We start from the raw sequence: 24,669 nt of genomic DNA on the forward strand, positions 1-24,669 counted from the left end.
AGTCAGGACCTAAAGACCACAACTTTTCACTCTACTGTCCCACTTGCTCATCTCATCGAGACGAGACAAAAAGAGAAGGAAAAAACTAGTCTGATCACCGCTTCATCTTCTAATGGAAGATAACAAAAAGACAATAACCAACCGCCTGGTGGCCGTGAAGCGCAATTCCGGCAAGAGCTTCAGTCAGATAGCAGAGCAAACTGGGCTGACAAATGTGTATGTGGCCCAGTTACTAAGACGTCAGGCTCAGCTTAACCCTGATACTGCCCCAAAGCTACGGGCAGCCTTACCTGAGCTGCCCGAGGACCTGCTTCAGGAAATGATGAGACCTCCCATGAGGTCCTATGACCCCAACTTGATTCAAGAACCTTGTGTTTACAGGTGGGTTTTTGCTCTGTTTCTCAAAGATTTCAACTCTGTCATTTTTTGGTTAAGGTATGAGAATTAGTGAGATGTTGAATTTTTTTGTATGTAGGCTGAATGAAGCAGTGATGCATTTTGGTGAGAGTATAAAGGAAATTATCAATGAAGAGTTTGGTGATGGCATGTAAGTTTATTACTATTCTTGTTTGTTTAAATTATCTATGAGGTAGCTATTTCTTTCAAGTTTTGTTTTTGTGTTGCTGTGATGAATCGAATTTATAGAATCAGATTTACCGTAATTTTGTCATTATTTTATCAATTTGATACTGAATTCTATTAATTCAACCTGGGCAAGTATGCATTGGTGTTTTGCATTGGGACTCACTTGGCCTCCAAGTCCTGTATATTTGCTTTGAAACTGCATCCCATTACCTTTTATAACTATAATGAAATGCGTTCCGTAACCGAACACCATTTAAGTGCAAAACTTGTACTTCTCTTGTCTTGTCTGTGCTTCTACAAATTTTGCAGCTCAGAAGTTAGTCTAAAATGTTGTTGCTTATACTAGCATTTTATTTTCTGTAGTTGAAATGGACACTCAATTGTAAATTTTTCCTTAGCTATTACGAGGAAGCAGTGAGCATTTAAATGATGAAGTTTCATTATCAAGAGTGATTCAGGATGATGTTTTTCTTGTTTTGAGTACTTGAGTTGAAGTTTCATTATGGAGAGTGATTCAGGATGATGTTTTGCTAGTTTGAGTACTTGAGTGGTTGGATTTCTTAAATTGAAAACTCAATAAAACAAGGCATGTAGTTGAGCGCTTAACGAGTGGAGGTCTTTTATCCTTTTCCACTCTAGATGACAAAAGTTCAACAGTCAGAGTTTGTGTTTCCTTTATTTTCTTATGAACAGTCAAATCAAGCATGCAGTAGATCCATTGCTCCTGTCTTTTCTTAAAATGTTGTCTACTATACTGTTGTGATATGTGTCCAAGATGTTGGTGCATCCTAATTGCTATCGTTGCTTGGCCCAACTTTGGGAAAACTACTGTGTGTAGTCCATAAAAGAAAAAATGAAAAGAGGTTGACTTGAAATTCACAATTTGCTCAATGCTTAAGGGTATATAAATGAAGTTCATGTTATTTGATTATCGAGCATCAACTTAATTCGTTAACTCATTTGCTGTCTACTCTTTTGGTCAGCATGTCAGCTATAGACTTCTACTGCTCTGTTGACAAAGTGAAAGGTGTGGATGGAAAGGATCGTGTAGTTGTGACATTTGATGGGAAGTATCTGCCTTATACTGAGCAGGTTCGTGGCCTCCTCCTTCTATGACTGCTTCCTTTTTTTTTCCCCCTATTTGGGACGATATTGCTTATGAATAATAAACAATTCTGGACAGGTCCTAATTTTACCGTGATCCATATTTGTTCTAGAGTCAGGAACACTTAAGGAATTTTCTTAGACATTCATATGATGTTATATTTTCTATAATTTGATATAGTTTGAGCTACTTATCTGATGTCGAGTTAAATTTTAGTTATTCTGGTGGACTACCTGGATGTCGCTACTTAGGACTGCTTTTAATTATTCTAGTGCCCTGCAAAAACGTTTTGTGTGATCATGGGTTTGGTGTATGCAAATTATGGTAGATTAGCAACTATTTTGGAAGAAATTGGGATGTCATTACTGCCATGAATAGTAGCTGGGGTACTGTAGCAAGAAGAACATTGACGGGGAATAAGAACAAGAAGCACGCAGAGAAACTGAGAACAGACGAAACACTCTTAGGATGCAGCTGTCAAACCAACCAAAATACTTATAATTCCATGTTTCAGGTCTGAATATGTGCTTCTTTTAGGCACCAAAAGCTTAGTAGTTCTAAGTCAAGCAGGAAATAGAAGCAACGCAGAAAAAAGGAATTCATGAGACATAACTAACAGAAAGCTCCTAAATACTGCTATAGTTTCCTACATAAATTATAAACAAATATTCTGAATAGTATTAAAATTTCTGAATTAGAAAAATCCCCAAATAGAATTAGATTTAGAAGAAAAACTAAAATTTACTTGTGAAGATTCAAATTAAAACCATTCATTTCACTTTCTTCTCATTTGCATTACATGGTTATCTTTTCCTGACCCTCTCTCTCACTCTCTCTCTCATTCAGAGGTTTAATTTCTATTTGATTTGGTTAGATTTTTTAAAAGAAATGAGCATTGGCATAAATAACCAAGTAAAATGTAATTTTTTAAGTTCTTAAAGTATGAACAGTGTCCGAGTTGCTATTGAAATTTTCAATTTTGTCATGCAATGAGAATAATATCATACCATCACCAATACGAAGAGAATGGATCGAGCACAAAAGAAAACAGCAGGAAAAGAAATTGTGCTTTACTTAAGTAGTCAAGATTTTGAACTGATACATCATTGCGCAGTACATCTCAAATGCTGTCTGTTATTCTGCTGCTGTAGGATCATGTTGTTCTGTAAACAGAATTGCGGGCATTTAAAGCTATGAACTTTACATACAAAGTATTCTGTAGCATTCCTCATTGAAAGTTAATCCAAACACAGCTTTGAATTTCTTGTATTTATGCTTACAGAAGTCGGAGCATATGGTTTCAAGACCAAGGCCTCATTGAAGTTGCTGAATCAGGATGTGGACACGAAACCGCACTTAATGAAGACTTGGGACTTCCTGGGGGCTTTGTTAAATTACTTGGATATGGATTTTATAGATAATCAATAAGAATGTCAAGATCGAGAACTGTATTATTACTTAAATCCTTAATGCTTCATGTTCTAATGCACTTTGTGCATTTGAATGATAAAACGTTGCCAAACATTCTATTAGTTTCGCGTGTCTTGCCCTTTTTCAGTGTACTGGAAACTTTTTTTTGCAGCAGTGATTCAAGTATTTTGCCAAATGTAGAAAAGACATGGATCAAAATCCAGAATCCAACATATTTTAGTCACACCATGGAACCAAATGCAGGAAACATAAATGATCCTAGCATGAACTGAACGGAGAGCATTAACATTACAAGGCATGCCTAGTTCATTTATTTGAAAGGAATTGTTGTGGGGCAAATATATGTGCCTCTGTTGAAATGATCCTTCTCAGGTGGATGACTGGATGCCCTCCGAGACATGGCAATATAATTATAAAATAAAATTATTTTACATTTTTTCCCGACCTTTTAGCTATTTTTTCTCAAAGCAAAAATATTGAAAGCATCGACTAGGTATGTACTCTAACCTAAAAGTCTCTAACTCAAGTCTTCTAGGCCCAAGTGGAAAAACTCCAGAGAGGTAAGAAAATAAAGATAAATAGGCCCCTTCCAAAAACTCTCAAGAACCATATCCATCTCCTAAACCCTCATCTCTCTCGCTCTCTTATCAAAATGTCCCCAACCGTAGTTCGTTCCCTGGCCACCCGCCACCTCAGTCTCTGCGTCCTACTCCCCAAACGCCTCCTCTCCACCTTCTCCATAACCCATCCTCCTTCACTTCCTACTGTTCTTCCCTGCCGCCAATCTCTACCCTCACTCTCTCACGCTCTCCAGTCCATCAACAAAACCACTAACTACACCCGTTTCACGTCCATTCGATGCCGGGTCAATCGAGCTGGAAACTCGGGTTACTCGCCCCTCAACTCAGGGTCAAACTTTAGTGACCGGCCACCCAATGAGATGGCCCCGCTTTTCCCTGGTTGTGATTATGAGCACTGGCTTATTGTTATGGATAAGCCTGGTGGTGAGGGTGCTACTAAACAACAAATGATTGATTGCTATATTCAAACTCTTTCTAAAGTTGTTGGCAGGTAAAATGGGTAAACGGGTCTCGTTTTTTTAATTGAAAGTTTCGATTTTTGTGGCCTTCTTGATTGCTTATCTTTTTTATTATTATTGTTTTTTTTTTGCTATTAGTGAGGAGGAAGCAAAGAAGAAGATTTATAATGTTTCGTGTGAGAGGTATTTTGGGTTTGGATGCGAGATTGATGAGGAAACCTCTAACAAGCTTGAAGGTCTGTTCATTTTTTAAGTCACTGCAATTCAAAAGTTGGATTTACAATGCCTTTCCCACTTGTATTACGTTTTTATTTTCTTTGTTAATAGGTTTGCCTGGTGTTCTCTTTGTCCTCCCGGATTCTTATGTTGACCCTGAATACAAGGACTATGGTGGTAAGACTTTGTACTTCTTTCTAAGAGTACTACTAATTTGCTTTTGTTTAGGACTCATCTACAATTTCAGTGTTAGGATAACTCTATGTGTGTTGTTCTTTAACTCTGGGCGTTTGGAAGTAATATATTTTATGCATGTGCTTTAATGTTGATTTTGACAAAGATTTGGTGCATGAAGTTTTCGATGGGAAAAAATAATGGTGATGGCACGATTTGATTCTTCTTTAATGCACAGTCCATCTTGGCAAAGCTATAGAGTCTTATGGGCAATGTTTAGCTTTGAATGCTAATGGACTTGTATCAAATTGTTCTCTCTATACTGTTCTGTGCTTTATATTCTATGGAGATGCAGATCAGTTGAGATGAAACATGAATCCTACACCGTATGCCAAGTGTTTTAAAGATGATTTATGTAGTTATTTCCTTGGTGAATGTGCTTATAGGTTGATTATATCTTTTGTTTATGAATTGCAGCCTGTTCTGTTTCAGTCCATCTTGCCAAGGCTAAAAGCCTTAGGTGGACTATGTCTAGCTTTGAATGCTAATGGACTCACATCAATCTACTAACATTACCTGTGCTTTTCTTCTTGTGCTCATGGAGGTGCAGAATCATTTGATATGATACATAAATTTTATTGCTTTTGTAAAGTTCCTCTTAACTCACAGTCCATCTTGGCAAAGCTAAAGAGTCTTATGGGCAATGTTTAGCTTTGAATGCTAATGGACTTATATAAAATTGCTTTCCATACTGTTCTGTTCTTCATATTCCATGGAGATGCAGATCAGTGTAGATGAAATGTGTCTGCTACATTTTGTACTAATTGTTTGAAGGTTGAATTGTGTAGTTATTTCCTTGGTGAATGTATTTACAGGGTTGATTCTAACTTCTTCTTTTTTTATGGCTTGCTGCTTGTTGTATCTTTTTCTGTCCTGAATAGAAAACTTTGATAGCTTGATGAATATCATTTGTTTAAACTGGCTAGTTGACCCTGCATTCGATCTCTGCCTTTGATATCTGTTCTTGAGACTGCAAAGGCTTATGGTTGTGGCTGCATGGTTAACTTTTGTTGGTTCTAGAAGTTAGATATGGTCTTCATCAATCCAAATTTTAGTCTGAACTTCCCTTTATTTTACAGGCCTAACTTCCTCTCAACTAACACAATGCTTTCAATGGACTAATTTTAGTCTGTTGCTTCTTCACCCTCATGGTGAAGAGGTTCTTTTCCCACCATTGAATAGTTTAGAGACTTATTCGACATAATATTCCTTTTCCTAACGTTGCATGGCTTTCTTTTAATGGCAGCTGAGTTATTTGTGAATGGAGAGATAGTTCAACGGCCACCTGAAAGGCAGAAAAGGGTGGAGCCACAGCCACAGAGAGCAAATGACAGACCAAGATATAATGACAGAACCCGATATGTGCGTCGCAGAGAAAATATGCGGTGAAGCAGCACTGCATGGGAAAAGCTTGCTGTATAGTTTCTGCAATTGGAAGCTTGTCCTGCGTGGTTATCAATGGTGTCCGTAACTATTTAATGTAGCCAGTTGAACCAAGGATATTGTATGTGATAAATTCATGTTTCTCTCCTTGACATGTCCCAACGTGAAGCGTCTGAATGTAAATTCCGCTATCCTCGTAATTTTTGCTTTTTTGTTCCTTTCAGGTCAGGCGTATCAGCTGCTTGTTAGGTTTTACTTTGCACTGAACACATGGTGGAAATTGTAAGATACTTTCGGTGGTTGTCCACATTGAGGGGGGTGGTTTAGCTTTATGGTTTTGCACGTCCCTGTTAGCAGATATGAACTGTGTGAGTATGGGATCCTCATACTTGCTCGCTGGAAAGAGCGTGTGGCCCTTCGCAGAAGGGGAAATGTTCTGAATAATATTACAGCAAAGCCTCGTTCATAAACTAGCTGGGGTTTGTATATGATGTTTTTTTGCACGATCTTCATGGTGGCAATGGTCCTGATAATCGGACCCAGAGGCTCTCTTTTTTTTCTTTCCTGATTTGATTATGATAATTGTTTCACACGTCCTACTTAATGTGCGGTAATTGGTTAGGTTGTGAAAAATGCTTTTTAGCTAAACTTAAATTGTAAATTTTAATCGTAAAACTATAAAATTATAAATAAAATGTTTTACTTAATTATATATTAATGATATAATTAAAATAAACGTAAAATAAATAATAAAAAAGTTCAAGCTTTTTTTATTTTTTTCATATTGATTCTTATATTTTTAGACAAATTGACTTATTTAAATGAGTTTTTTTAAATTTTAATAGGTTATTTAACATTAATTACTTCAAAAGAGTCAATCATATTAATTTATAATTTTTATTTTATATATTTGCAAGCTAAAATAGAAAAATATATCAATTAATATGTTAATAATATATATATTAATTAATAATATATAAGAATATGATTAGATAATTTTATTTTACAAAAATAAAATCCAAAAATGATTTATATTATTAAAAAAATTATAATATTTATGATCAAAATTATAATAAAAAATTAGATTGCACAAGTTTTATGATATATAAATTTGGAATAATGAAAATGTTAAGATATAAATTGTTAGATCGTATAATTCCATATTTATTTTAAACTCATAAAATTGGTTTTGAGTTTATCAATTTTATCGAGCTTGAAATTTGGAATAATGAAAATGTTAAGATACAAATTGTTAGTATCAATTTTATCGAGCTCGATGGAATTTCACAGATTTTACTAGTTTTTAGTTTGATTTTACATGTTAGATACATCTTGACTTGTAAAATCATACGATTTTATGAGTTAATTTATGATTTTGACACTAGTAATCGATAAAAAATATATATTTTTTTTTACAAGTGTTTAAAGATTTACTCGTCATAATATTCTTTATGTTAAATCAATTTCATTTTTAAATTTTTTTTAACGGTCAATCAATTTACTTAAGGGTCAATTAAATTGATTAGATTATGTTGAGAAATTTTTAAGTGACTTAATTTTAAACCAGTGTTATGTGAATAATTGAGTTGAGATGTTGTTTTGTTATTTTTATTATTTTTTATCAATTTTATCCTCAAATTTTTTTTATATAAAAGACAAAATACTTTTAAATAGGTTAAGTAGAGTCGATCGCATTGAAACAACTCTCAAATAATTTGATTTTATATCCCTCCTAGATAAAAGAGTTGAGTTTGAGGATTTTAAAATTGATATATTGCACTGATTTTAATAATAATATTAAATAATTTTTTGTTATTTTGATTTTTTTATTTAATTTTTTAATTTGATTCACAGTATAGCATGTGCTGCTTGTGTCATTAAAAGTAGATATATACCTTATTTTATTATTTTATTGGATGTAGATATATAAAATTTTTATCTTTGTACAATTTCATTATCATCCCTAATTTAGATGTTTTCATATCATGTCCATCTTATAAAAGAAATAAAAAATTAATTTGAATTCAGAAATTGCACTTTCTAGAAATAAATTAAATTCATTTTTTTATCAATTGTTCTAGATGGTTTGCTAAGAGCTTAAAGATTTAAATATTTCAACATTAAAAGAAAAGGAAAGAAAATTAAAAATATATCGTTGTAATATCGACGACACGAGGCAACAAATGGGGGGCGTGTCATTCATGAGAAATCAACAAGGAGGGGAAGGGGATCCTAATAGGTCGTCGCCTCGTTCTTCTATTTCTCATTTTTTGGGCTCCTAATCTTAAACTGCAAATATATGGTGTTTGTTCGTGGCCATCTTCTACCTTAGGTCTCTTCTATCTCCTCCGCACAACTCTCATCTCCTCCTACTTGTAGGCTGTAACTAAGCATAATTAACTATTTCCTCCGCCTCCGCCTCCAATTCGCCATCCTCCGACTTCTCCACTCTGCTAACTGCCATTTAGGTACGTCTCCAAACAAACCTCTTCGTGCAGTATATTTAATTTAACTTATTTTTCTATTATCTAGACTGAATATTGTTTTGTTCTAGAAACAAACTTAATCAAGGTGAGTTTAGTGTAGGAATTTTAAGCAAGTTTTTCGAAAGGTGATTTTGATTCTTTGTTAAAACACATGCATTAGTGTCTAATATTAGGAATAATCTGTGTTATTTTCAGATTTATTGGAAGTCTCTTCATTCTTCGTTAAACCTGTATGTATCTGGAAGATTTTGATATAATGCCCAACAGTAGTTAATGTGTTAGGCTTCATGGCATTTTGGAGTGTCCCACTGAACAATAGTTTGATAAATGGATGCGTAATGTTAGGTGCCTACCTCAGAGTTGTTACTTGGTATTGAACCTGTAATCTCCCTCCCTGTTATTGTTTTTTCCCAATCTGTTGTCACAAGGGTTTCAATTGTTAAAACACATGGATTAGCGACAAATACTTGCTTTATGTTGGTGCATATCTTTCCTCTGGGCTCAGGATAGTTATAGAGCGACTGTTTTACTAACAGCCAGAGTTTCACTGGCTTTTCTGCATGCTCCACAATTTTCACACTTCAAGGCTCGCTTTTTTCCATGCTCTCCTAGGGCCGCAGAAGTCACTGTTTTTAGTTAGTTCGTATCAGGCATGATGAGCAGATCCAGTCGGCATAAAGACAAGTATGAAAGAAGTAGTGAGATGTCTCAAGATCACCAGTATGAAGGAACTGCTGCACGGACAAGACCGTTCAGCTTTGATGAGATTATGTCCATTAGGAAAAACAAGAAAGCATCTGAAATTTTGGAAGGAGAATTAAAAGATATATTAGGAGGTGTTATTAATGAGAAAGCTTCTGATCATAGATCTGAAAGGGGTAATGGCCACAATGAAGAATCTTCAACTGGTCTCCGACAGCACTTGTCAGAGGAACATGGCAAGGCGAGTTACAGAGAAAAAGAAGATAATGTTTCCATGAAGGAGGATTATATAGTCAAAGGCAGAGATAGAGATGTTCGAGATTCAGAAACAAATTCAAAGTCCAAAATGAACGAAGATATGAGAACTGAAATTAAAGAAAAGACTAACGAAAAAATTCACGACAGGAGAAAAGTTGATAAGCGGCCAAGCAATATTTCTGAAAGCGAAGCTGTGAAGAAGCATTCAAGAGACATGCAGAAAGATAGACATGTGGACAAAAGTAGAGGAAAATCTGAAAGAGACAGAAAGGAAAAATACAGGAATGGTATTGATGATAAAAGTAGAGACAGGAATGCTGCAAAGAAACATGATTTAGGAAAAGGGCATCATTTAGAAACTTCCGAGAGAAAGGAAAGGAAGGAATCTTCAAAATATCATCATGAAGAATTAAGGCTGAAAAGGAGACGATCAAGGAGCCGAGAGCACGAGGACAGAAATAGAAGGTCTATTTCCCGCTCACCAAGGGCACACAAACATGGTTCTTATCACAAAAGAGAACATGTGGAATTGTCCTCGCATTCTGTCAAAGAAAGGTCTGGACGACAACAATCTGATGCTGAAAATAACCAACTTACGAACAGTAGTTCTAGTAGGCATCAGAGGAGACATGGTGGCTTTGCAAGCGGGCTTGGTGGCTATTCACCAAGGAAGAGAAAAACTGAGGCCGCTGTTAAGACTCCTTCCCCAACTAAACGCTCACCAGAGAAGAAAAGTGCTAAATGGGACCTTGCACCAGAAGAAACAAGCAGTGTCTTTCCTGCTGTGATTCTCTCTAATTTTCAATCACCAAACGAAACTGCATCTTCAAATATACATGAAGTGGTCAGTGCTGTTCCTGTTGTTTCAGTTCCAATGAAGCCTCTTTCCGGGGTTTCACTCAGTTCTCTGTCAACCGCTATGAAAGTCTCCACTGAATCCATTCAACTTACACAAGCGACCCATCCTATAAGGAGGCTTTATATGGAGAACATTCCAGCTTCGGCCTCTGAGAAAGCTGTGATGGACTGTCTTAATAACTTTTTGATTTCTTCAGGCGTCAATCATATCCAAGGAACCCAACCATGTATAAGCTGCATTGTAAGTTTCTAATTTGTATTTGAATAATGTCCATGTTATTCGTATCAAGCGTATGGTTACAATTGAATAATGTCCATGTTATTTGTATCAAGTGTATGGTTACAATTGACTTGTGGCATGTCTTACCATATATTATCTGCAGATGCAAAAAGAAAAGGGCCAAGCTCTTGTGGAATTTCTGACTCCAGAGGATGCTTCAGCAGCTCTCTCTTTTGATGGCCGTTCCTTCTCAGGCTCCATTATCAAAGTCAGACGGCCCAAAGACTTCATTGAAGTGGCAGTAAGAATGACCATCCTCCATTTCTTTTAAAGTTTAATAGCTTTGCACTAATATTTATGATTTATTGTTTTTCTGGCTTATTCATGGGGTGCTATTGTTTGGAATTTTTTGGTATTGTCTATTTTGAAGTTAATTGGTCTGTCTGGATGCCTAGAAATAGATTTGATCTTTTTCAATCATTTCTTTTCCCTGTTTCTCTTTGGTGATGATTTATTTTTAGGTCAGTTGTCTTTTCCACTAGAATTTCTAACTTTAATCTAATTGCTGCAAGTTCTTATGATGTTATGATGTGTATATCTGTGTATTTTGGAGCTCTATTTTTCTCAAGTCATATAGTACATCAATTCCTATGTCTAGTCAATTGGAAACCTTATCAGTTGCAAGAGATAGTTTTATTAGCTATAAGGAAATGACAGTAGAAAAGCCAAGTTCTCTGTAATCTGTTCCAGCCTGCATGGTGATCAGAATCAAATCTTAAGACACGATTGATATTTTCCTAAATTACTTTGAAGCGAGGAGTGCTGCAGTGGTGAGCTCGGTTTATGCCAGTGTGCTGTTTAAAATGATATTAAGGCGTGACCTTTTAGATGATTGATTGCATGCTATTGTTGTTCTTTCAGAGTAATTGAGAAAGATGGATTTTTATGACTAGGGTTTGATATATATATACACACACATGGCATGTATTTATTCACTGTAGATTTTAGGCTTAAAATGTCAGGTTATGATTCTACTAGTTAATCTTGTCTGCAAATATTTTACCTGCGCCTGAACAATCATTTTGCAAGAATGGTATTATTTCTTTGCAAATGGGTGTTTACCAAGCCAACAACTTATAAAGTTGGTTGCATTGGTTAACAAGAGAATGAATTCAATGCATCTAACTGTTTGTAAAATATTGCACAGAAAATTAGTTATAACTTACATAATGCAACAACTGATCAGAAAGAGAGGTTTCGGCATTTATCTAACTCCTGTGACAGTTTTGCTCTCAGATGCATTACTTGCTCTTGAACCTGCAATTCATTATTGTGTATTTGTTGTATGCATTTAGTATTTTATTGATCTTTTGTATCTAACGGCTTTCAAAAAGATGAAGTTTAATGCAACTATCAATGGTCAATCTATTTGTAGGCCAAATAATATTGGGTTAACCAAGAAAGAGGTGGCTCCTGATATGAAGTTATTACTCTCTTATTCTTCCCATCATTTATAAATGGGGAGTTGTAACACTTGCGGTTACTCTTTTTGACTGTTTTGGTTAAAATTATAGCATGCTCTCGGAGTTTACTTGCTTCCTCTCACATGCACATGGGTCTCGCTTGTGACAACTACCAACAGATCCCACATCCATGTGAGAGGAGCCGGCTTCCATTCTACAGTGAAGTGAGCTTGTGCTGTATGTAATTGCAGTAGTTTGCAGTTCACTGGGTATCAGTGCTATCAACTAGTGGACTGTATTCTGGAAACTATTTTGAGATGTGTGCCTTGAATATTAGACCATCCCTAAAAGTTTCTGTGCTACTCGTATAAAAGTATGTATTTAGATAAAATGAACCCTTGTGTCATATACAAATACCAAACACAGGAGCTATACTTTATGGAGTTGTCTAGTTCAGGATTTTCTGGTTTTGGTATATTCAAAATTGTGGGTTATGGAAGATTTCTTAGTCCTTATCATATAGGCGAGGGCCTCATAATTGTGAGATCTTGCATGATTTTGTCGTTGGTTTTCATAGACTCCTTAGATTTTGCTAGCTCTGCGGAAGCAAAGCAAGATTGTCCACAAATTTAACATAGGAACTGTTTCTGTAACTTCACAAACTTTATATTGCACATGGAATATTCTGTTTGCCTAGTTACATGAGATTTATTCTGACTGTCATGTTGGAATCTCTTAAATAGGATGTTTATATTGGGTGTGTGGTATTTCACGTACTGGATGGTGATGAAGCTGTCTCCTAAATAAGAAGATATCCAGGTGTAGTGACGAGTTTGATGGTGCTTCTTTCTCTGGCATTGGTTTTGGGCTACTGATCTAGGCTGCTCAAACAGTAATTTTTTCGTCTAAGGAAATGCAGTGCTGTATGTTATGTATTTAATGTGCTAATTCAATAATGCTTTAAGGTGTATATATATATATATATATATATATATATATATATATATATATATATATATATATAGGATAGTTCTGTCATTCTCTGTTATCAACTCTGAATTTTCCCAGCATATTTACTTACATTATAGTTTTTGAGTGGCATGATGTTGTCTGCTAAATATTCTCCTCATAACATTGGCATGGTTTTGCACATTCTTTTATTGATGTTAACTTCTCTTCTTTAAGTTCAATTCTGTATATTTCTTGCCTTAACAGAAATTTAGAGAAAACATGAGAGATATGGTACAAAATGTTTATTGAAGGGATCAAGATCTAACAATTAGAAGTTCATAGTTTTGACTAAAAGGATATTTCATTCCATCGAGTAACTATTTTGATGTTCTTGTATCATTATTTCTCTATTATGTTAATTCTGGCATCATGTCTGCCATAGATGAAAGCAGGGCTGATGACATAATTGGTTTGCTCTATATTTGCTGGAAACAAACCAATATGCAGGTTCAATCTTGATCTCAAAGTACTGTTTCTGTGGCATACACAGTCTCTCACCTTGATTATCATTGCATTTGAACTTTTTTAGAGATATAAGCCTTTTGATCATGGAATGGGTACTGTAAAACAGAAAAAATCTCGCGCATTTGGTGCTATTAAATCAGAATATATGGATTACATTTTATTTATTGCCTCCTATTGTATCCTCAGTTTTCATGAAATCTGTTTGATTTTATACTCGTTGGTTGAATTTGTGTATTGTAAACAGAAGCTATTTTTTTGTTCCATTGATGCTTTCAGCTTCTTCTTTGCTTTTTCTGAGGTATATTGTGGTTATTATCCATGTAGCAGGTTTTCAGACAGTTGCTATTTTCATGCAGACTGGTGAACTAGAAAAATCAGCAGCTGCAATTGATGCAATTGGTGATATTGTTAAGGATTCACCTCACAAGGTGTGCACCATCATCCTTATAACTGATTTTTATGTTTGCTTTAACTTCCAGTTAGCCAGGTCTTTTCTGGTCCTCTGGCATGAACAAAAAGCTAGGGTTTTCATTTCCTCTTTCTTATAACTTTTTTTTTTTAAATTTAATTGTGAACCTCGAGTGGCAATTTTCAGTTTGTATGTGTTTCCAATGGAAGTTCAAGAAATTCCTTGTTAATGACATTAACTGATGAACATAAATTTTTCTTTGTGCCCCCCACCTCTTTCCTTTTCTAATATTTGAAAAGATGATTTTCAGCATTCACAGAAAAATGCTTTCTTCTACCACATGGGTGAGACAAATTTCAGGAGTTAGTGACCACATGGGGAGGGACAGGGGAACTTTAAGGTGAAAAAGGAGGTCCCAATATAATTTAATTGCAGTGAATTGTTTTACTTATAAAATAGCTTGTGCTTAAAACCCTATTCACCGCTGCTCTTGCTAAGCTAGTAGCTTAACTGATAAAACAACTGGTGTGTAGCTGGGACTTGAGACTTTACAGGGTTAAACTGATTTAGCCACGCTTTTATTTTTGTCCTTCAGTTGTAGACCTGAAAGGAACTGTTCCTTGCTTTAATCCACATGTAATCACCACCTCCTTTGTGTTTATTTCTTATTATTTTTACTGGTTGGATTTTCATTATTATTGAATGTAATTTTATCTTGTTGTGAGTCTCTATTGCTTGTATCTAGTTACCTGTTATGCTACTTGCTTTGATTTATATTTACAATTTTGTGCTTATTTTTCTGTTTTGAGTTATTTGTGCAGATTTTCATTGGTGGAATTTCAAAGGTTCTTTCTTCTAAAATGGTAATTTGACGCTAAAATTTTCAATTCTTTGTGTATAGTGTTCCTTCAGAGAATGGCCTCTAGGGTTCCTGCATTTCCATACGCTTCTCCATCTCTCTGCAAAATTCCTACACCCTTTCCGCCTTCCATATCCTTTATTTTATTTCCATTTCTCCAATTTCCTCAGTTCTGTAAGTGACATCGATGTTCTTGCTGCTTTTATAGCTCATGGAGATTGCTAGTGCCTTTGGACCTCTGAAGGCATACCAGTTTGAGAATAGTAAAGATTCTGATGAGCCATTTGCCTTCCTAGAGGTAATATAGCATATTTGTGCTGTTGCTCACATTTGCTTCAAGAGAGGCATACCACTGTGATGTTAGAACACTTAGGGTTCACCTTTACATGAATTTTACTGTGCTTCTTTGTTCATTATTGTTTTCTTTGTAACTTAATCCTCCCTTTCTCCTGACCTTGACCGTCAAATAACTGATCTATACTCTTGATATCAGTATGCAGACAAATCGATTACTTTCAAGGCTTGTGCGGGTCTCAATGGTATGAAGTTAGGAGGCCAAGTAATAACTGCCATTCGAGCTGTTCCAAATGCATCCTCCTCGGTAGTTCCTCACCACCCTGATTCCTCTACTGAAAATTCAATATCAACTCTATGCATCACTTGGTAATGGGAACTAACATAGAAGCACCACATTTTAGGGAAGTGATGGAAATCCACAATTTGGCCAGATCTCTCAGCATGCAAAGGCACTTCTTGAGAAGCCTACAGAAGTCTTAAAGCTTAAAAATGTGGTATGGTATTATGTTTCTTGTTATATATTATTTTGGCAATTCTTTCATGTTTCTATATTTAAACTTTATTTTGGATTGATATTTTTTTTTTTTAACAATCTATTTTTTCCTTGTCCTTTTCTCAATATTAAATAGTTTGATTCAGAAAGCCTTTCATCCCTATCTAACACGGAAGTTGAAGAAGTATTGGATGATGTGCGTTTAGAGTGTGCCAGGTATGAGTAAACGAATTTTTCATTATTGGTTTCTAACTTTATAGTAATTCGAATCATGGTTTGGAATATATGTTCACCTCTCAAACCTGCAGGTTTGGCTCTGTTAAATCCATTAATGTTGTCAAGTATGCTGCAATTACCATATCTACTTCAAAATCATGTGAATTCAATGATGATACGGTATCTACTGAAGCTACACAAAGCTTAGGTTGTGATGGTACAAATCCTAGAACAAGGAACATCAGCGGATCTATTGACCAAAAGTTTATGGAAGGCAACAGCATTGGTGATGATAAACCAGCAAGTGATGTCATGGAGGAAGAGCCATGCCAACCAGGTCAGGTTGACAGTGATATGGCTGTTCAAGACTTAGCATGCAAGAGTTCATCCGATTCTCAAGAACCCCCTCAAGATGTGTCAGACAGCAATGTCGACAAGGTCACTGATGACATTGAAATTGAGGGAGTCCATGTGGAAAACAAATCAAAAGCTGGAGAAGATTTGAATTTGAAGGAGGTGGGAGATAACAAATTAATGGCTGGAGAAGAGTTAAATCCGGAGGAAGTCAGTGGAGATGTTGAAAAAGCTTTTGTGAATGATAGCCTGGAAATGAAACCAAATTCGATTGAGAAGGGAGATTGCAAGGAACAGGATTGTAATCTTGGACTCATTTTTGAGCCAGGATGTGTTTTTGTGGAGTTCAGAAGAACAGAAGCCGCATGCATGGCAGCACATTGTTTACATGGAAGGTTATTTGATGACCGTGCTGTGGTGGTGGAATATGTTCCTCTTGATATTTACCTTGCCAGATTCCCAAAATGATTGTTTAGTAGATGCCATGAACTAATGGGAAAACCACGTGCATGCAGACTGACGAGGGGATTTTCTGTTCATGCCTGGTAAAACACCCACCCTTTTTGACATTCGGATCAGGATTGAACCTTTGTTTAATCTCAACCTTTTTCCATATGACATGTCGGAGACCATGTTTTTTGAACTGCAGGGAAACTTGCAAAATGCTGAAATCATAGTCACTGGTTGGAGTTTGAAAGTTTGAGGATCTGGGTTGGTCTGAACTAGGTTGATCTATTGAATTGATCATTCACGTAATGGGGCTAGTAGAGCACATACATGAAGGATAAGGCTGAAAGAGTCATTTGCTAATGTAATATTTTCCTTTTATTAAAGGAGTTTTCATCTTCTTGCATATGCAACAAGTACGTTGAAGGTCAAGGGTTCAACTCTTAATTCCAAAGTGGGATGATAATTCATCAAGTAAATGCTTGCGATACAGGAGGGAAGCGTACTGCCATGGTTCTGGTTCCTGTTTTCCAAGGTACCCTTCCCTCCCAGAAACAAAAAAAGAAAAGAAAAGAAGAGGAATTTAGGGTTTGTGTATTATCATTTGTGGTTTTCCCTACGAAAAACTTGTTTGTATTACCAACATGTTACCAAAACTTTCAAGAGCCACATTCTTAAAAGTACACTTGTTTTTCTGTAGAAGTACAAATTTGGCAATTTCGCAACTGGTTACAGGTTCTTATTCTGTAGAAGTAAAAATCAAAACAATTAAGCTCTATGTTTTTGCTTCTGTTTTGAACAAAAACAGAAACCTTAATCTAATTAGATTGTTGGACCAAAGCATAATGAAATTTAATGATATTATCAATGTAATTGATCGGTTTTCATTGGAAAATAAATACAATAATAACATAGCAATTCGATCAATCATGTTTCCTAGTTCATCATATAATTTTGACTGTTAAAGGAGTTTATCCCCTCTCTTTGTTTTTGGGCTTCCATTGTTTTTTAAATTAACACCAAAAAATACAAATTTTACGATTTTTTTAATCATTTCTTTGTTTTGTAATTTTGTTAAAAGATAGTTATGTGATAATATATTTAATATTGCCAAAAGTATGAATTTCATTGCCCATTTTTGGGCCTCGTGTAGCCCAGCCCGAGTGAGAAGGTTGATGGTCCCTAACCCAGCCCAACCCAACCCAAGAGAATACACACACCGTCCATCAAATACGAAGAGGAAAGAAAAACAAGAGGCCTCAAATGAAGAAGCTGCTGCTGCTACTCAATACATGTTATCCGTTTCTGCCAATTTGAGAGAAGATAACAAGCAATAAGCAAAAGGAAACACAGAAGAAGAAGACAATGGCAACAACAGCAATAGGGGTAGGGATTGGCGTTGGAGGAGGAGTGTTGCTTGGAAACAGTAAATGCTTCCGCAAAACACAGCAGCTATCTATTTCGAAGACTAGTCTGGTTTCGGTTTCAGAGATAGGGTTTGTTACTTCTCAGTTGAGTGGCATCAGAATTTCCTACAACCCACCAAAACCACTCTCCGCTCCTTTCTCTCCCGCTCTCCAACCTGTCATCGCCCGTAAAATTTCCTCTCTTTCTCTTGTTTTCGTTTGTTCTAGATTATTTAATAAAAGTTTTGATTTGTTTTCATAGACATGGCGTTTTTTATTTTTTTTTGGATTAAAGCCACCCAGCATTGCTAATGTCTGATACGGGGCAGAGCTAGTCCTTGCTTATTTGATTTTTGTTCTTCATGTACATGGGACTCGGTTGGTGCTTGCTATATTACAGCGGTTTAGATTTTGATTAATTCTGTTATGTGATTCGTTTTTTTCTTTTGTTTTTGGCAGGTAGAATTTGTCCCTTTACCGGGAAGAAAGCAAACAGGGCAAACAAAGTTTCATTTTCAAACCACAAGACCAAGAAGTTGCAGTTTGTCAACTTGCAGTACAAGAGGGTGTGGTGGGAAGCTGGCAAGCGCTATGTCAAGCTGCGATTGTCAACCAAAGCGTTAAAGACTATAGAAAAGAACGGATTGGATGCTGTTGCTAAGAAGGCTGGCATAGATCTTCGCAAAAAGTAATAAATTGGGCCTTGTGGTTTTGTTTCCAGTTGATGGTATATTTTGGTTTTCTGTTATTCACCCCCTGTCCTTTTGAATTCTTCCCTGAAATCAGTGATACCATCTTTACATATCACAAGCTGGCAATTTCTCTTTATTCATGTGCTCTGGCTTTTCATTTATATCTAAAATGGTATTGATTCCTCTATCAGGAAATGCAGAATAGTTTCACATAATCTTAGTTGTAGATTATATTAGTGTTCTTGAAATTTTCAGAATAGGTTCTCAAATTTCAGGCTAGATGGTTCTTCCTTTTCTCTTTCCAGTGCTCAAGCATTTTGCCATCATTGGAAGTGGATGGATGACTGATTGCTTTAATTTTGAAAAAGAAAGCAATCTAGGTGCGAGTATTTTTTGCAACATTTCGGACCAGATACCGTGATATCCAATCGATGCAATCCGGACTCATTGAGCCATGGCCGGATATCTTTTCTGATCATGTAATATCCAAATCCAGCCATGTGCTCCCGTTCCATTCCCATGCAGGTAGCAGTGTAGAGAAGCTACTTAACCGAGAAAAGAGCACCCAAGAGATAGAGGAACCTTGAAAAAGAAATGGTGAATGAAAATAAAACGAAAATTTGATCCCATCTCGTGTTTGCACTTGAGCATCAGTTCCCTTCTAGCAAGCTTCTCATGACACCATTACATCTTATACAAGGTGAGAGTTTTGCAATAGCGTCATCACCCTCTTCTACGACAATTCATCAGTTCAGAGCTGACACGGTATCAAAATGAAGTCATTCTGAGAGTATTTGATGCCTCTAAGCACTGCACGAGCAGTTCAATAATACCAAAATTGCAATACCAAAACTAATGCTTTTGTTGGGTTAATTATAAATTACACTGTTCTCAGCCGATGGATCTCACTTTTTTAGAGTTTGGAACTTCGGTATTGCAGGTAGTCACTTCTCTACCGAAAACTTCCCTACGGCAACAATGTATTGCTATATTTTAAATCTGTTGCCACATATTTTGCCAAATGGAAAGAAATCTATTCAGGTTCCTTTTTCGCCTTCTTGTCAATCGATTAGTATCATCATCAAGAGCCAAAAGAAGAGAAAAAAAGAAGAAAAAAACCTAAATTTTAAATTTTGAATGCTATTTTTTTCTTCGGGTAAAGAAACCTGATTAAGCTATCATTTCAGTTTCCAAAAGTCTGCATCAAGATCTCAGTCATGCCTGCAAAAGTAGAAATACCAGGTGGTCAATTTCAGTAAACACAAGAAACGATATTGTTATTCTAGAATCTGGTAAACTACAAAAACATCTTGAAAACTTCTCCACAGCCTTTGCAAGTAACTTAACAAGCACAGAAAAGGATAAAAAAAAAAAAACCTTATCCTACATTGAAAGAAAACTCACCCTTTCAAGAAGTGGTTTTCTTTGGCAGATTCACATCGTCAGCAGAGTAATAATCAGCAATGAGCCGGTGCATGAATGACGGGTTATATCCTCCTCTGCAGCGTAAAGAATGATCAGTACTTAAAAACACACACAAGCCGTTTCTAATAATAAGAACACAACATAGTTACAATTAAAAGAATAAAACTGTACAACAGACAATCCAGTTAAACTTTTGCCAATTTGTTTCGTAATGGTGATAATTGGAGATAGAGAAGCTAATTTCCCAAGAAAAAGAAGAACAAGCTTGCTTCCTAACACTTAGAATGGTCGTACATGTCGGTAATGAAAAGACTGACAAGCTCTGGTGGCACATAATCAAATGCAGGATTGACAACATTAAGTAGAGGAGTGCCGCTGCCAATGCTGAAGTCCAAGCGATCTGAGAATTCCCCGTATTGCAACAGTTCTGATGGACACCTCATTTCATTTAGCAAGACTTGTGGATTTTGCGGATATAATGGACACAACTGCCAGATAAATAAGACAGCATTATCAACAAAAAGCAAACAGGTAATATCTGAGTCAAAGCAAAATTCGTAAGGATTGAGAATTTGCAGGACAGTTTTGAGCATGAACACACAGATAGGCATTGATTTTGTATGGATTGTTACCATTTGGACAGTTTCATGTGAAGGCTTCAGACTTGCTCTTCTATAAAGCGAGAAGCTTTGCGATATTAATTTTTTTTTTTAAATTTTTAAAGCGAGAAGCTTTGCGATATTAATTTAAAAAAAAAAAAAATTTATGCTTTAGCAGATCAAGGAATGCTAATGGAAAATCTCCAAAGAATAAATGTTCTATCCAATAGGATGTTTTTGTTAGCATACCTTATGAGTACCAGCAACCACAACAAATGGAACAGCATGCTTCCTGGCAGCAAGTGCAACCATGTTCAACCCAACAGGACCTAAGACGCCTCCATTAGCCATCACGGCATGAACTCCAACTACAACCTTTACCAGAAGTCCCAATTTTAGGCAGCTAAATTATATTCATCAATGAAAGAGCAAGGCATTTGAAGCTGGCAATTACCATGTTCACTCGAGAAATCATTGCAAAAACTGCAGAATCAGCAATCAGTGTAGTCTGTAAGCCTCTTGCTACGAGGTCTTTTGCAAGGGCATGCCCCTGATACCTAATTTATAGAAATGAATCATTAAGGAAAGGGAGATTAAATACTCAATGAAAGGAGTGAGGCGGGAGACTATTTATGTTGCTTTCACATTAAGATTTCTACGTACTTTGGAGCTCCTTCAGCAACAAAAACCTGAAAAGATCTTTTATCTTTTGCAGCACATAGGAATTCCCTCACAGTTCTTGAACGACCAAAAGTTAAAATAATCTCACTGAAAATTATTACAAATAGTTAAAACTAATGCAAACATTAAAGGGCTGTGACAAATATAAGCAGGCAAGATTGTTCAGCGAGGAGAAATTCAGGCTAAAGAAATAGATATAAGACCAGTTATTAACATAAAAAGTTAAAATGAATAAGCAAGCGAGTTCTCTTTAAGAATACACTCTTTTAAAGGCTTTAAGATGCACCGTCAGCCTATCTGATGACTCAAGTTTCAGGGTACTTTTGCAGCATTGTATTGGAAAATATCAAACAGATTTCTCAGTGTTACCATATGTACTACTTGTTCAAGCACTGAAACTCAGGGAAGGAACCAATGGCACTTAAAATCTGATAAAATGAAGATTCACAAATTCAATCTACTAGACCAAAATCCCCTTTATGGGGCAATGCTATACAAAGTGCGATGATATAATGAATCAAACAAGAAGGTAAGCTATACAATCTTCTGAAAGATGAAATGAGAAAATCTGACTACGAGTTTATCATTCTTTTTATGCTTCCATATTAGATCTTGGAAAACTTAAATAAACTGGTTAAAACCGGATTATGTAACTTCTTTTGCCCAGACCCAGAGTGTCTAAAGCAGTATAGTTGAAATCAATAATATGCTTGGGAGGAAACAGTCTTAAGGTAATAACGTGAAGCATCTTGAGATAGAAAATGTTATGGAGTGGTGATAATATATACTTTTGATGAATAAGCTCCACTGCATGTTCTGCAATCTGTTCGTGGCAACTGTTTATATCTTCGATGAGTTCATTAACTGCCCGCATCACATCATGCTTCAATTTCCAGATCTCTGTGTTTCTATCGGCTGCTGCAAGGGATAACATGCCATTACACACCAAAACCCAAAAATGCTTTGAAGTGAATGCTGCTTTTGCTAGAGACCATTGTATTTCTCTCTGATAAATGAGGTTCGGCAAAATTGAAAACATTTTCATTCTTGAAATCTGTAATTATCGAACTTAGAATAATATTGGGAAAATGTTCAAGGCAGAAAAAAATATGTGTGGGGGGTTTTTAACCTAAGCTTTAAGCATATAGCAGCTTACATTTTCCATTTCCTTCGAAAGAATCTACAATATAGGAAGAGCGGTGAGCTATTGCCGAATGAGGTGTGCGGTCTAGAAGGGAATGCAATGAAGGGGGGCGCGATGGAGGTCCTGCAGCAACAGCAGCCACATTTTGAGCTCGGAAATCTCTCTGTTCAGCAGTATCCCTGCTATCACCGCCAGCAGATGATACCAGTCCTCTAAGAGCATTTGTCGTAAGTGAAAAATCCTCCTCTCTAATTACGTGCAAAACCCGCTTTACAATGTTCCCAACAGCAAGCTCTGCAAGGCCGTTCATACAACATTTTCATTATAAATATACCAAAGAAGACCTGATAAGCTACCACATAACTCCAGACCTTTGAAGTTGTGCTGGATAAACAATTAGAGTGCTTATTACTCGCAGGGGGGAATCATGTTATTTTTATAGTTTATAGTGCCTAATCCTCACTCTTAAAGTGACAAGGGAGCTCTTCAATTGTCCTGAGCTTTCCACCAGTACACTTCTTATATTCATCTATGCCTATAAACCAATATTGCTTCCTAAAGGAAGAAAAATATTCTTGATTGTAGAGGAATGGAATTCAAAACCTGTACTTTTCTTTCAGAAGTCTACAAAAGGCATCATCGAGACCACAATTCATCTTTTTAATCACTTCTATCTCAACAAACCCGATGAGGAATTTACAGAAGAAAACTGTAAGCATACCAACAGGATTGGCAGCAACGAGCTGCTCCCCCACACTTTTTACAGCTTCAATGAGAGTTTCAGCCCGGTTGGTTTGTGGCATCTTCAGCTGGGATATGACTGACCGAAGCAACTCCGCTGTCAGAAGAGCAGTTGCCTGTGAACCCTCCACCTTCCTGCCACCACAGAGATAAAAGAAAAAAAAAACATACAACAAAGAAAGAAAACTTTTTTCTTGGATTAGCACAGGTATCCGAGCCAAGTCCCGACTAACTTTGCCCAAGTCTGATGATCTATGGAATTGTTTGTACCTAACAAGAGTCTAACATGGAATTTTAAAAGGGAACATACTGTTGAGTCTGAACTCTTCTCCGCTAGGCTACATATTACATCATAAGTATTCATGTCCAAGAACAACCTAATTAAAGTTCAACATGTGCAGTAGTTCCTCACAAATATCATCAAGAACGTCAAAATCACCACAAATTCATGCATGCTCATACGAGCCTGTGATCTATGATATATACCATGCCACAAACCATGGATGACAAAAATAACCCTTCTTCCTAAAATTTATATGTACATCACATTACTGTTGACAAATTTATGTGATATAGTATCACATTCGTGTGTAATTAGCAAAATAACAACAACAATAATAATAAACATGGAAATTAAAGACAAAGTTGAACTCACCGTTTTCTAAGCTTGGTGACAAGCTCGTTCACAAGAATCTGAGTGCCTGGCATGTTTAGGCCTAAATCACGACAATAATAAGAAATATGTTTTTTTCGGAAAACAAGACATGTAAAGGAAAAAAACAAAACGTCGAAACTGATTGAAAGTTAAGCGCATGTACCTGTTCTTAAAACCCTAAAAGATAATAAAAGAAAATAGTCTTAGGGTTTATGGCGAGGAGACTTTGAATTTTTAAGTAGGGTTTAAGAATTTCAATCCTTTTTTTTTTAATTACGATTTCTTTTAATTGCTTGAACTTAAAATAAAAGATCCCGACCTTACCTAGCAAAAATAGGAACAGCCTAATTCCTCTAAACAAATCTAAACTAGTTTTAAGGATATTCTTCTCGGATCCATGTTTCCTAAATCGTCACAATTAGTTACGTTTCTTTCCGTTTTTTGTTTTTTCTTAAAGTGAAACGTTATTTAATTTGTGGGCACAACTTACAATAAACCGGACCGCACAGAGCGCTCATAAATCATATTTTGTATATTTTATTAATTATAATTATAATTTAAATGAATCAAAACCAAATATTTAAAAAGCAAATCACGCTTCAGAAAAATAAAACACATGTATTGGTTGAGTAAAATTCATAAATTAGAGGAGAGTGGAGATTTTTTTTTATTAATTACACCATAGATTAAAAAACTATTAAATCTATATCATCAATATTTTTTTGAATAAAACTATGATATCTTACATTGAGAGAAGAGTGTTCAGAACCAGAGCTTATTAAGATATTGGGTATC

The 24,669-nt window shown here is 35.9% G+C and overlaps 5 protein-coding genes across 12 annotated transcripts; 4 read left to right on the forward strand and 1 right to left on the reverse strand.

The window, feature by feature from the left end:
* CYN (cyanase) lies at positions 1-3,259 on the forward strand. 2 transcript variants are annotated; one of them, XM_011032141.1, is made up of 4 exons: positions 1-381; positions 476-547; positions 1,569-1,677; positions 2,973-3,259. In XM_011032141.1, exons 1-4 carry the CDS (start codon positions 113-115, stop codon positions 3,009-3,011), a joined length of 489 nt encoding a protein of 162 aa, XP_011030443.1. In that variant the 5' UTR covers positions 1-112; the 3' UTR covers positions 3,012-3,259. The 2 variants fall into 2 exon arrangements, with proteins under 2 accessions (XP_011030443.1, XP_011030444.1); XM_011032142.1 differs by lacking the exon at positions 2,973-3,259 and adding an exon at positions 2,842-2,874.
* Positions 3,260-3,697: 438 nt separating this feature from the next.
* Positions 3,698-6,590, forward strand: LOC105129895 (DAG protein, chloroplastic-like). Of its 2 annotated transcripts, XR_843149.1 has the most exons (5): positions 3,698-4,192; positions 4,299-4,396; positions 4,488-4,553; positions 5,857-6,114; positions 6,218-6,590. XR_843149.1 is itself a non-coding variant. In XM_011032143.1 (4 exons), the coding sequence occupies exons 1-4, from the start codon at positions 3,774-3,776 to the stop codon at positions 5,997-5,999; spliced, it is 726 nt and encodes a 241-aa protein (XP_011030445.1). In that variant the 5' UTR covers positions 3,698-3,773; the 3' UTR covers positions 6,000-6,589. The 2 variants fall into 2 exon arrangements, 1 of the variants encoding a protein (XP_011030445.1); XM_011032143.1 differs by having other exon boundaries at positions 5,857-6,589.
* Positions 6,591-8,195: 1,605 nt separating this feature from the next.
* LOC105129896 (RNA-binding (RRM/RBD/RNP motifs) family protein) lies at positions 8,196-17,258 on the forward strand. 6 transcript variants are annotated; one of them, XR_843150.1, is made up of 11 exons: positions 8,196-8,461; positions 8,675-10,538; positions 10,681-10,818; positions 13,813-13,884; positions 14,687-14,728; positions 14,933-15,022; positions 15,218-15,325; positions 15,423-15,515; positions 15,651-15,730; positions 15,823-16,629; positions 16,734-17,258. XR_843150.1 is itself a non-coding variant. In XM_011032144.1 (10 exons), exons 2-10 carry the CDS (start codon positions 9,132-9,134, stop codon positions 16,550-16,552), a joined length of 2,760 nt encoding a protein of 919 aa, XP_011030446.1. In that variant the 5' UTR covers positions 8,196-8,461; positions 8,675-9,131; the 3' UTR covers positions 16,553-17,258. The 6 variants fall into 6 exon arrangements, 5 of the variants coding, with proteins under 5 accessions (XP_011030446.1, XP_011030447.1, XP_011030448.1 ...); XM_011032144.1 differs by having other exon boundaries at positions 15,823-17,258; XM_011032145.1 differs by having other exon boundaries at positions 8,985-10,538; positions 15,823-17,258.
* A 526-nt stretch (positions 17,259-17,784) lies between these two features.
* Positions 17,785-18,765, forward strand: PRPL28 (Ribosomal L28 family). Its single transcript, XM_011032151.1, has 2 exons — positions 17,785-18,125; positions 18,397-18,765. Exons 1-2 carry the CDS (start codon positions 17,897-17,899, stop codon positions 18,627-18,629), a joined length of 462 nt encoding a protein of 153 aa, XP_011030453.1. The 5' UTR covers positions 17,785-17,896; the 3' UTR covers positions 18,630-18,765.
* Positions 18,686-24,230, reverse strand: LOC105129898 (translation initiation factor eIF-2B subunit beta-like). Its single transcript, XM_011032150.1, has 11 exons — positions 24,038-24,230; positions 23,875-23,935; positions 23,200-23,354; positions 22,491-22,772; positions 22,123-22,252; positions 21,317-21,421; positions 21,108-21,210; positions 20,903-21,028; positions 20,349-20,542; positions 20,034-20,128; positions 18,686-19,850 (listed from the first exon to the last, which is right to left on the reverse strand). Exons 2-10 carry the CDS (start codon positions 23,925-23,927, stop codon positions 20,038-20,040), a joined length of 1,239 nt encoding a protein of 412 aa, XP_011030452.1. The 5' UTR covers positions 23,928-23,935; positions 24,038-24,230; the 3' UTR covers positions 18,686-19,850; positions 20,034-20,037.
* Positions 24,231-24,669: the final 439 nt, after the last annotated feature.

This window comes from Populus euphratica, unplaced genomic scaffold (assembly GCF_000495115.2).
Source record: "Populus euphratica unplaced genomic scaffold, PopEup_1.0 scaffold17.1, whole genome shotgun sequence".
Lineage (NCBI taxonomy): Eukaryota > Viridiplantae > Streptophyta > Magnoliopsida > Malpighiales > Salicaceae > Populus > Populus euphratica.

Excerpts from the sequence above, each read along its gene's own strand:
- CYN (XM_011032141.1), top strand. The coding sequence starts at position 113 with ATGGAAGATAACAAAAAGACAATAACCAACCGCCTGGTGGCCGTGAAG. Across the intron at positions 382-475 it reads CAAGAACCTTGTGTTTACAG|GCTGAATGAAGCAGTGATGC; the intron begins GTGGGTTTTTGC and ends TTTTGTATGTAG. Across the intron at positions 1,678-2,972 it reads ATCTGCCTTATACTGAGCAG|AAGTCGGAGCATATGGTTTC; the intron begins GTTCGTGGCCTC and ends TTATGCTTACAG.
- LOC105129895 (XM_011032143.1), top strand. The coding sequence starts at position 3,774 with ATGTCCCCAACCGTAGTTCGTTCCCTGGCCACCCGCCACCTCAGTCTC. Across the intron at positions 4,193-4,298 it reads CTTTCTAAAGTTGTTGGCAG|TGAGGAGGAAGCAAAGAAGA; the intron begins GTAAAATGGGTA and ends TTTTGCTATTAG. Across the intron at positions 4,554-5,856 it reads TGAATACAAGGACTATGGTG|CTGAGTTATTTGTGAATGGA; the intron begins GTAAGACTTTGT and ends TTTTAATGGCAG.
- LOC105129896 (XM_011032144.1), top strand. The coding sequence starts at position 9,132 with ATGATGAGCAGATCCAGTCGGCATAAAGACAAGTATGAAAGAAGTAGT. Across the intron at positions 10,539-10,680 it reads AACCATGTATAAGCTGCATT|ATGCAAAAAGAAAAGGGCCA; the intron begins GTAAGTTTCTAA and ends TATTATCTGCAG. Across the intron at positions 15,731-15,822 it reads GTGCGTTTAGAGTGTGCCAG|GTTTGGCTCTGTTAAATCCA; the intron begins GTATGAGTAAAC and ends TCAAACCTGCAG.
- PRPL28 (XM_011032151.1), top strand. The coding sequence starts at position 17,897 with ATGGCAACAACAGCAATAGGGGTAGGGATTGGCGTTGGAGGAGGAGTG. Across the intron at positions 18,126-18,396 it reads TCTCCAACCTGTCATCGCCC|GTAGAATTTGTCCCTTTACC; the intron begins GTAAAATTTCCT and ends TGTTTTTGGCAG.
- LOC105129898 (XM_011032150.1), bottom strand. The coding sequence starts at position 23,927 with ATGCCAGGCACTCAGATTCTTGTGAACGAGCTTGTCACCAAGCTTAGA. Across the intron at positions 22,253-22,490 it reads TTTCGAAGGAAATGGAAAAT|CAGCCGATAGAAACACAGAG; the intron begins GTAAGCTGCTAT and ends TATCCCTTGCAG. Across the intron at positions 20,129-20,348 it reads AGTCTTTTCATTACCGACAT|AGGAGGATATAACCCGTCAT; the intron begins GTACGACCATTC and ends TTTACGCTGCAG.